Below are 11488 nucleotides of genomic sequence, written 5' to 3'. Positions count from 1 at the left end.
ATTAAATTTTGATATTAGAATCAATCAAATAGAAAATTTCTGTAGGATGAATAAAAGGCACAGGTATCCTAGTATAAGTAAAAATAAAACTAAACTGACTAAGTTTATACTGAAATGGGACTTAGAACAATGTAGTTTATTTTTTTCAAAGGAGAAACAAGCTGTTTTTCAAAATTTACTATCACTCTCATTTAAGAAAAAGCAATTTGGCTAACATATAGAACAAGTTTCTAGGGCCAAAACAGTGGATTTTAAGTTTTAATGTTCATTATTCTATCAGCAAAGCAGCTTTCTGTAGCAGTTCCATACATTTTGCCTTAAGAAAACTTCTGATCCAGTAGGTCAGTGTCTATCCATTTCTAGTTCAGGACGTTTGGTTGAAAGATAATATTTTGTTCAGAGAAACTATCAGTGGACAATTTTGTTGCCTGGAATGTGGACGGTGAAGAAAACATATTCTAGTTCTTAATTACAATATAGATACTTCACTTTGGTTCATTTTTGTGAATTTTCTCACTAACTATCAACTGCATTTTTGCCATTCTTCAGTAAAGCTTCTTATTTTGTCTTCATGATGCTGAAGATATTGGTAAAGACATGTATTAAACATGCATAAGCAATGTGTTTCCCTAAATATTAATTTCAATTTAAATATTTACACACTTAAAAATGATTTGTTGCAGTATAAATAACTGCTTTTTCAATTTTATAATAAAAAAGTTTTTATCAAACAGCAGCCATCTTGGAATATCAGAAACCAGGAAGAATATACAATTGCTTTCATTGCAACATGGAACATTATCTATGCTTTGTAAAAATTTACAGTTTTAACAAATAAATTTTATTATGTATATTTAAGGCATACAACATGGTGTTATGGGATACACATAAACAGTAAAAGGTTACTACAGTGAAACAAATGAACATATCTATCACCTTACATAGTTACCCAATTTTTTGTTTTTGTGAAAAGAGCAGTTAAAATATACTCCTTTAGCATAGATTCCAAATATAGTACAATTTTGTTATGTACACTCCTCATGTTCTGCATTAGTCAGAGGATACAAAGCAGCTGAAGAAGACATCAGGATCAAAGAATCTAGAGATCTAAAGTACAAATTTACCTTACTAAATGAAAACACATTTTAAAACTGTTATTATTTTAACTGGAGCTGGGTTCACATGGGGCCGGCTCACCTTGCCCCACATCTCTAGCCAGGGCTCTGCCTTGCTTCTGAACTCACACCCAACTTCCCTCACTTTCCCTCTGCTTCCCAGAGCTGGACACAGACTTGCACTCAGACCCTCATGTGGGGGTTTTGTGGCAGCATCAGACCAAGGCCTGCTGTTGCTCACGGGGCCAGGACCAGGAAACAACTGCATTCTTGAAAAGAGAAGGCAAAGGTTTGAGGGCTGATGAAAACCACCTATCTAAAATGGAACCAGTAAAACTATCCTTAATGGGGCATAGGTGGGCAAGTAATAAAATAATTATTTTAAAAAATATTTAAAAATAATAAAATAAAGGCCGGGCGTGGTGGCTCACGCCTGTAATCCTAGCACTCTGGGAGGCCGAGGCGGGTGGATCGCTCGAGGTCAGGAGTTCGAGACCAGCCTGAGCGAGACCCTGTCTCTACTAAAAATAGAAAGAAATTATCTGGCCAACTAAAAATATATATAGAAAAAAAATTAGCCGGGCGTGGTGGCGCATGCCTGTAGTCCCAGCTACTCGGGAGGCTGAGGCAGTAGGATCACTTAAGCCCAGGAGTTTGAGGTTGCTGTGAGCTAGGCTGATGCCACGGCACTCACTCTAGCCAGGGCAACAAAGTGACACTCTGTCTCAAAAAAAATAATAATAATAAAAATAAAAATAATAATAATAATAATAAAATAAGATAATAGAGTTATTTTATTTATACCTGACAATAGATGGAATTTATTCATAAATTGTGTAGCTTTTTACCTAAAATACTATCAATGTAATTGAAACTATTTGTGTGTACCTCCCTGATGCTGTTTCTCTGCATTTCCCCCAAGGTAATACCAACACTAAATTCATCCTTAAACTATATCATTTAGATTTTATTATTGCTTACCATTATTAAATTTACATTTATGGTACATAATTTTCTGAATTTTACTTTTATCCACAATGTTAACTTTCTAATATTTGGTCACATGGGTTCATATTGCCTTAGATGCATCATCTCCCCTGTTTGTATTACACATTGTGTGAATATACAACACATTATGTAATCACTCAATCAGGGACCATTTGGGTGGTTTACAGTTTTTATATTGCCACAGTACTGCTATGGACATCCTGAAAGAAATTCTTTTCTGTTAAGTAGAATGTTTATATGTTCACTTGTACAGATGATTGCAGTTTTCCCTAATGCTGTTACAAGTTACACTCCTATCAGCAGGACATAATACTCCCATTACTCTACATCTTCACCAAAATTTGATATTGTAACATGTTTGATATTTGTGATAATAAATGCCAGTAAGATTTTGGCTGATTTTATAAGCTTTGATATGTTATATCCTCATCATTAAGCTCAAATTATTTTTAACTTCTATTGTTATTTATTTTGCCAATGGGTTCTTTAGAAATTATTTGCTTAATTTTCAAACATACAGAAATTATCTGGCTAATTTTAGGTTTTTATTTTCTAGCTTATATTCTTCATGTTCAGAGACATACTTTATGATTATTAATCTTTGAAATTTGTTGATAATTGCTTTATGGAACAGCAACTGATTGATTTTGAAAACGTTCCATGTGCACTTGAGAAGAATGTCTATTTTACAGATGCTAGATGCATTCTTCTCCTGTATCAGTGGGTGGTTAATGGTGTTGTTTAAATCTTAAATATATTTATAAATTTTGGGGGGAGCATTGTCTCACCTTTACTGAGAGTTAAGCTAAAAATCATCTTGTACTGTTGCTGATTTGTCTGTTTCTTTCTTTAGGATAATCTAGCTTTTAATCCTGGCTTGCAGTCTGTTTTTGCCTGACACTAGTAGAGAAACTATTCTTTTGGTCAGGGATTATGTAGTTTATTCTACTATTTTATTTTTACCTTTTTTAGCCTCTTATTTAAGATTTTTTGTGTAAGGCTCTTACCATTGAGTTTTGTTTTATGTAAACAGGTGAAATTTACTCATTTATTTTTTAAAATATAATTAATCATTGTAATTATTAAAAAGTCAGAAAACAATAGATATTGTCATGGATGCAGTGAAATGGGAATACTTATACGCTGTGATGATAATGGAAGCTAGTACACCCACTATGGAAAGCAGTATGGAGATTCCTCAGAGAAGTACTAATAAAAGTAGACCTACTATTAGATCCAGCAATCCAATTACTGGGTATCTACCCAAAGGTAAAGAAGGCATTTTATAAAAAAGACACCTGCACTAGAATGTTTATTATGCACAATTAACATTGGCAAAGATATGGAACAAACATAAGTGAATAAAGAGAATGTGGCATATCCATACCATAGAATTCTGCTCAGCTATTAGAAGGAATGGAACAGTGTCTTTCACAGAAACTTGGGTGGAAGTGGAGACCATCACCCTAAGTGAAGTGTCTCAGGAATTAAAAAACAAATATCGTATATTCTTACTTACAGGTTGGAACTAAACAGGGGATATACATGGTCATAAAGTGGAGTAAGGGGCATTGAAAACTAAGAAGGGGGAAGGGATAAAAGCTCCCTATCATGTACAATGTACGCTATACTGCTGACAGGTACACTGAAAGCCCTGACTTTAGCATGATTCAATTCATCCATGTAACAAAAACACTTGTAATCTGTAAACTTTTTGAAATACAAAGAAACCATGTATTTGGATTTGAACTCACCATCTTCCTATTTGTTTTACATTTATAAATACTGCCTATAGTTAATATTCATTTTTACTTACTCTCATATTTCCTGTTTCTCGTAGTCTTCATTCTTGCCTGCATTTCCTTCTTACCACTTCAGACCTTTTTGCTTTTTCATGAAGATCAGTCTTCAGAGGTCTATAAAGTATCACTTGGCTGTTTATAAAATCTCTAACTATTTTTTTTAATTTCATCAGGAAAATGTCTGCATTTTGCCTACATTTCTGTAAGATTTTAAAATTGATATTTAGTTCTATGTGCACATGTATTTTCAGTTAGCACCGTGAAGATCTATTTACTTCATCTTCTGGTTTTCTCCACTTCTTTTTAAGAAATAGGTTGTCGGTCTTAGTGTTAATTTCTTCAATGCGCCCTGTCCTCAATAGTCTTTCTTTTTCTTTTAGTCTCACTGTGCTTTACCTTTTCTATTTATCTTTTTCAAATTATTCTTTTTAAAAATTTTTCTTCACAAAACTTTTAACACCCTATGAATTTACAGCTTAAAGTCTTTCAACAGTTTTAGAAAATTTTCAGCTGTATCTTTTCAAATATTTTGGCTACCCTATTCTCTTTCTCTTCTCTTTCTGGAGTTGTAATTACATTAAATATATGTGAGAGTTTTACACTGTGTCCTGCATACCTATTTTATACTATTTTCTGCATTCACTTTATTGCTCTCACCATTGGTCTACATATTTTTTTCTAATCTTTCTTCTAATTTACTAATTCTCTGCTTATCAGTTTCTGATATGCTGTTAAAGCCAATCATTGAGTTTTTAATTTCAGTTGTTATATATTTTATTATAGTTTTCTAATTTGTCTGTGTTGTGTTTTAATTTTTGTACATAGTAAGCTTATTTTAAAATGCTTGTTTTTTTATCATTCAATCATCTATGTCTTATTGCTCCTGTCTTTCAATCAGGCCTTTTATTCTCTCATATTTTATTACTTTTAAGCGCTAGATTTTATATATAAAATGCTGTCAGATGACTCAAGACGTTTTACAATGTTTCCTTATTTAAGAGAGGATTTCCCATGTTTCTAGATGACAACTAGGATTGCAGATGTGAAGATCCCAGATAACGTTAATTCAATGAAGAAATTAGATGATTCAAGCTGGGCTTGATTTCCTTTGAGGACCACTCTATGGTCTATTCTCTCCCACTCCAAGAGTAAAACCCTCAAATGGTCTCAGATGAAAGCCTGGCTGTTGAAAAAAGACTCTTCTCCTTGATACACCTTGAATTTCACTTGTCCCTCAGAGTAAAGCTTTTACAGAAAGGTCCTCTCAGTTTTGCAGGCTTTCATTTTTGAGTTTTAGAATTACCCTATACTTTTAGAGAAGAGAGACCCCACATGCAGAGTCTAGCTCTCTGGCTTTCCCTCAAAATATTCATTCCACAGATCCTTTGGGCCTTGCTTTTTTTTAAAGTGCATTCAAGCTCATGTATATTACATTTTTCCAGCTCCCCTGGTCACTCTTATTTTGGAGATTTGGGGTAAAATAAAATATTTTTGCTAGATCTATATTTGGATTTCTAGGTTGACTATAGAGATTGATTATACAGAATTACTGTGGACTATGGCATATTTTGAGGCAACATCTACATCAGTTAATATTTTCAGTGTATTCTTTATTGGAGTAAATAAATTCAGATTTTTGGTTGTTGTGGACATCATCCATTGTAGCAAACACCTTTGCCTCATAAGCAGAAAACACTAGTAGTTCTTTGAATTCAGCTGAAAGGGACACAGGGAATGATGCCTTATGCATATATTAGCTGTTCCTCTTGGAGTCATAATTGAATCCACAGTATTTTGATCACAAAAGATAGTTCTTCAGAATTAAAATATGTTTGTGCATCTTTTAGCATTTATCAATAAGAGAGGCATAATGTTTAGATCTGCTCTTTAAATCTCAGATATAATACATAGGATATTTGGGTTTCCTGGATTCAATCCATTTATTACGTAAGTTAAAAACTGCTTATTTTTAGTGGATAAGGACTTTAGCTGATTCAGATAGGTATTTATGTGACTCTTTATCTAAGACCCTTATGACATAGGAGAACAAATATTTAACTAAACATATGATGAGATAAAGATACCCAAGGGAGCCTATGATATCCATAGTTAAGGAAATAACAGTGGAAGTTCTTAGGTGCTGTCCCTAAGAACTTGGAAAAGAACAGTTTCTTTCTTGTAGAAGCAGCTACTAAATTGAAATTAGACTAAAATGAAGGATTGAGTTACTGTCAAAAGATCACTGTGGCTACATCTGACACAGATGTAGACCTTCATCAATAGCTTCTACCTCAACCGAAAACTGCAGAACTAACATTACCTATCTCTCCAAGATTTAAAATATCAACTTAGATCTAAGGCTCTCTGTCTTTGAGCCTCATGGCTTCTTGCGTAGAGACTTTCTAACAGAGTAAAACCCTCCTTTGCTGGGGACATGGTTGGGGAAGGGAACTTGGGCTGCTTCCCCTTTCATTCTGGTTTAAATATGACTTGCCTTACCTAAATATTTCATAATGTGAAACTCATAATTTATTATTCAATTTACTTTAGAATTTTTCTTTTCACATTACAGGCTTTTCACATTCCTTGGCATTCAGCTACTTATTCTTGGGAAGACACAAGTATTTTTCCTCTAGGGATTGTTCTAGGGAAGAAAATTGTTCAGAGAGATTACTGCATCTGAATTTGTTCCAAATATTCTAATTAACTCATATATAATGACCTTACAGTCTCTTTCATTTAAAAGACTGATGATTTGAAAAGTCATAAACTGTGTCTGCACATATAAATAGAAGAATTATTACCCTGATAAAATAACCCAAGAGATTTCTGAAATTCAATTTTTATCCAAAGCTGGAGTACATGTTCAGTTGGTATCTATTCCCATTCCTGTGATGTTTTCTTGTTATATACTTCATTACTTGCATAAATTTGTGGAAGGTTTATATTTCCTGGGATGATATTGGGATGATAGAGGAAGATATTTTTTATTAGGAAAGCAGTGGTCATAGAGGTATACTATTTGAAGGACTGAAGAACTAAAGATTTTATTCTTCTATCTGTGAGAAAGTTCTCTTATTGGCTTTTCCAAGAAGTTAGATCCCAGCATTTTCCTTGTTAGGTACAGAAGTTAGTAGCTAAGCAGATGAATGTTATAATCAATGCTCCATCAAAATAAAGTGCTTTTTTTGGTTGTTTCATCAAAATTGAGAAGAGAAAAATTCAGCAAATAAGTTTAGCTTTATTAATTTTTTGTTTATTTGTGCCACCAAATAATGGAGTTGGCCATGTTAATTTCCACTAATTAGGTCAAGTAGGTCAATTTTTACATAGTCATACAAACATAGCATCTCTGTTTTTTTATTAACAAATTTTTAATCAGGTGAGAATATCCAACTACCTTTTTACAGTAAATATTGGAATTATGTTTAAGTGACTGGTCTTTATATTTTAGGCATGTGCTTTGTATACTTCTACATCTCTCTGAAAGAATACGATAATAGGAAGCCTATGTAGATGTGGAAACTGCAGCCACTTGGATCTATTTCTAGATTCACTGATCATCCTCATATCACCATGTGTTCCGTGATCACACAAGGCCGCATGAGGTATCCACCACTACAGTCAGTGAAAGAAGCATTGATTTTTTCCAGAACTAGGACAAGCCCCAAGAAGTGAGTTTTTGAAACAACTGAAATGGGACACTCATTGAAAATTCCTGGGATGTGTTGAAATATACCTAATGTCTTAAATATCATATGTTTTCATTTGACAAATCTGAATTAGAAAAATTAATCTAGCAAAACAGTGAAATTAATCTGCATATACAAAGTGTATTTGGTTTTAATATACAGCCTGATAGGTATTTTATTTCCCTGTTTGTCAAATAAAAAGAGAAATACAGTGAATGTTATGTGTATAGCAGATAAACCAATGGATTATAATCTCAGTTTTTGGGATATGATATTTTACATGATGTATTGACAAAGCTGTAGAATTATTTTAGATATATTTGAATTGGAGAATTTAAAATTGTGTATCTTACTAAACTTGTTAAAGTGTAACAGAGCAAATGCATACTATATTCTGGAAGCAAGATATGGGCTTTAATGTAGGAACCTAAAAATTCTCGCAGAATCTATGTTAGTGTGTGTGTGTGTGTGTGTGTGTGTGTGTGTCTCTGTGTGTGTGTGTGTAAAGAAACCCTTGCTCGGGAAAGTACCTTGTCTACTGTCATTTAGAAAGATGTACAAGACTGTAATTTTAAAATACTATAGAGAGTATTTTTCCTAATATGGTAATTTAACTTTCAAAATGTCATGTTCTTAAGAAACTATGTTAAATTGTTTTTCCTCTAGCGATGTGTTAACTTATTGTTTTAAGTTGAAAGCCTAGTAATACTATCGTTTGGTTTTTAAAGTATTAAATCTTTGATAACCTCCACTTTAGAGGATAGATTATGTACCCTATTTTAATAAGTAAATATTAATAGTTAAATTGTCCACTAGAAGATTTACCCTGGTTTAATCTGTCATTGCTGTTTAAAGAGAGGAAAGGCACTAAACCTTGCAGAAAGTGAGGTGTGGATAAAAAAGAGAATTGGATACAGACTACCTTATACAGCTATGTTTCTTGACAATTATACCTTTAGCAGTCTATACCTTCAAAATTGACAGAACTCCTGAATTATGTCAATGAGATGTGTAGGATGTTCATTTCTACTGGCTTCTAGAGAGATCTCGAACACCTCATTCAGAGGATGTCCTCCACTGTCAAATGCCTGTAAATGGAATCATATTGTCTTCTTGGGAGGTTTATTAATTTTGTAATTTTCCTCAGCAGTAAATAACCAGAAATTTTGGGTTTGTATCTATACTTCTCCCATTATTCTCTGTTCTTTAACTTTGTCCTTAACCATAAGATCTAGAAAATTTAGGAAATCAAAGAATTTTCCTTCTTGAATTTTTAAAGGTTTACTTTACAAGGATCTGGTCTGTGTTTATTTGTTCTGGCTGCCCCATGAAGCCTCCTATGTATCCCCAGGGACTCTCAGGAGATTGGGCTCCCAGTACTTCCTCACTGAAATAAATCTTTCGGAAAAAGATTTTTAAAAGAATAATAGCCTCACTTAATTATCACATTAATATTCTTATTACTTATGGACATTCATTTATTAACTATAATTTTTCAGTTCCTGATTTGATCCTTCCTTTCTTTCATTTTATACCATGCAGGTTTCCCTCTGGTGATGGGTCCAACTTTCCCCCTACTATTCTGCATGCTTCTCATCAAAGTCCATCCCAGCACAGGTATAATTATTACTCACATATAATTTGGTAGGTAATTCCTATGATATATAAATTTATTTTATTCCTGGAAAGAAATTAATGAGTTATTGGTGAACTATTTATTTATTTTATCTTGGACTATTTCTGTAATTCTTTTCAAGTTAACCAAGATCCGGATGATTTGTTCTTACTGAATGTTCACAGCGACAAATTGAAGAACACTAATGATAGCTCTCACTTATGGAGGATTTACCAGGTGCCAGGCGATTTGCTTTGTGGTAATACAACAACAACCCTAAGAGGGTTGTCCTCATTCTATGGGTATTCTCCTTCGAAAAACGACGACACTGAAAGAAGCACAGAGAGGTTTATTAAGCTGCTCAAAGTCACATAGTAAGTGGTGATGCTGGGATTGTGGCAGAGGCAGGGTGCCTCCAGAGTCCACATTATTCACTACTGTGCTGTGCTCTCTCTCCAAGAACGTCTTGGATCTTAAATGCGTACGCCCTGATGAGAAATTTAGAGTCATTATTTGTTCACTGTAATGATCAAATCCCATTTGCCACTGGCTTACATTTTGCAAGGAACAGTGATAATCTGGGAAATTGCTATTTTATTATAAAAAAAAGAAAAATGAAAAAAAAAATCAGCAAAGTAGGGCTGCACTGATGGTATCATAGATAGTTCCAAAATACAGTTCAAAGTCCAATTTCCTGATATTTAATGAGAGATTCACGAAGACAGAATACTCTTTCAGTCATGAGGTATCAAAGGTATGATAGTGATTGCCATAGTATTGGATGAGATATTTCAGAAGACGTTATGTTTGGTGCTACACAGATCATATTGTAAAGATACCATAACTGCTACAAATTCAAAGGACTGACTCTATGCCAATTTATTTGTTTAAAGATTATTGTCACCACCAGAGAGTAAGTTTCTTGAGAGCCAGAGCCCTTTCCCTGTTCTTTACAGCTGGTATCTGAGACAAGATGTAACATATTTTACATAAGGAGTTTATAAATGTATGAATGGTTGTTAGGCCTTTAACTATTCTTCTCTATAGAATATCCACTAAGACTTAGAGATAGAAACTTTTGCTTGTAGGAGCAAAACAATATCATCTGAGGAAAATGGAGTTGTTAAAGGAAGGTCTGGATGAGATTTAAAAGAGGAACTCACTGGATACTTACTAAATGTTCATTGTGCACAAACACTGTAGAAGGTATGATAATGAAGATGTGCTCCATGGCACTATCAGTGTGTTCACGGTCCTGTTCACCATTTCATTACAGGTGCTGCTCTCCTGAGCTCTCAGCTCTGATGAAGTCTTACAGAAGACTATATGGGAGGGAGTAACAATGTGACAGAATTTGTCCTCCTGGGTCTCACTCAGGATCCTGATGAGCAAAAAGCATTATTTGTAATGTTTTTACTCACATACGTTGTGACGATGGTGGGCAACCTGCTCATCGTGGTGACTGTTATCAGCAGCCCCTCCTTGGGCTCCCCAATGTACTTCTTCCTGGCCTCCCTGTCACTCATGGATGCTGCCTATTCCACTGCCATTTCACCCAAATTGCTTGCAGACCTACTCTGTGATAAAAAGATGATTTCTTTCCCAGCATGCATGGGCCAGCTCTTTATAGAACACTTGTTTGGTGGAGCTGAGGTCTTCCTTCTGGTGGCAATGGCCTATGATCGCTACATGGCCATCTGTAAGCCTCTGCACTATTTGACCATCATGAACCGACGGGTTTGCATTCTTTTGTTGATGGTGTCCTGGGGTGGTGGATTTGTGCACTCTGTTGTTCAAATTGCCTTTGTGTACAGTCTCCCCTTCTGTGGCCCCAATGTCATCGACCACTTTGGCTGCGACATGTACCCGTTATTGGAACTTGCATGCACTGACACCTACTTTTTAGGTCTCACTGTGGTTGCCAATGGTGGAGCCATCTGCATGGTTGTCTTTGTCCTTCTACTCATCTCCTATGGAGTCATTCTAAGTTCCCTTAAAAGTTACAGTCAGGAAGGGAGGGCTAAAGCCCTGTCTACCTGTAGCTCCCACATCACTGTGGTTGTCCTCTTTTTTGTTCCCTGTATTTTCATGTATGTCAGACCTGTCTCCAACTTTCCTATTGATAAACTCATAACCATATTTTACACAGTTATCACTCCCATGTTGAATCCTTTAATATATACCTTGAGAAATTCAGAGATGAAAAATGCTATGAAAAAACTCTGGTGTAAAAAGTTAACTATAGATGGAATATGA

At 34.6% G+C, this 11488-nt stretch overlaps 1 protein-coding gene across 1 annotated transcript; it reads left to right on the top strand.

The window, feature by feature from the left end:
- Window positions 1-10558: 10558 nt before the first annotated feature.
- LOC123641806 (olfactory receptor 4A5-like) lies at window positions 10559-11488 on the top strand. Its single transcript, XM_045556741.1, has one exon. The coding sequence runs from the start codon at window positions 10559-10561 to the stop codon at window positions 11486-11488; it is 930 nt and encodes a 309-aa protein (XP_045412697.1).

This window comes from Lemur catta, chromosome 7 (assembly GCF_020740605.2).
Source record: "Lemur catta isolate mLemCat1 chromosome 7, mLemCat1.pri, whole genome shotgun sequence".
Lineage (NCBI taxonomy): Eukaryota > Metazoa > Chordata > Mammalia > Primates > Lemuridae > Lemur > Lemur catta.
This window is presented reverse-complemented; position numbering and strand designations above follow the sequence as displayed.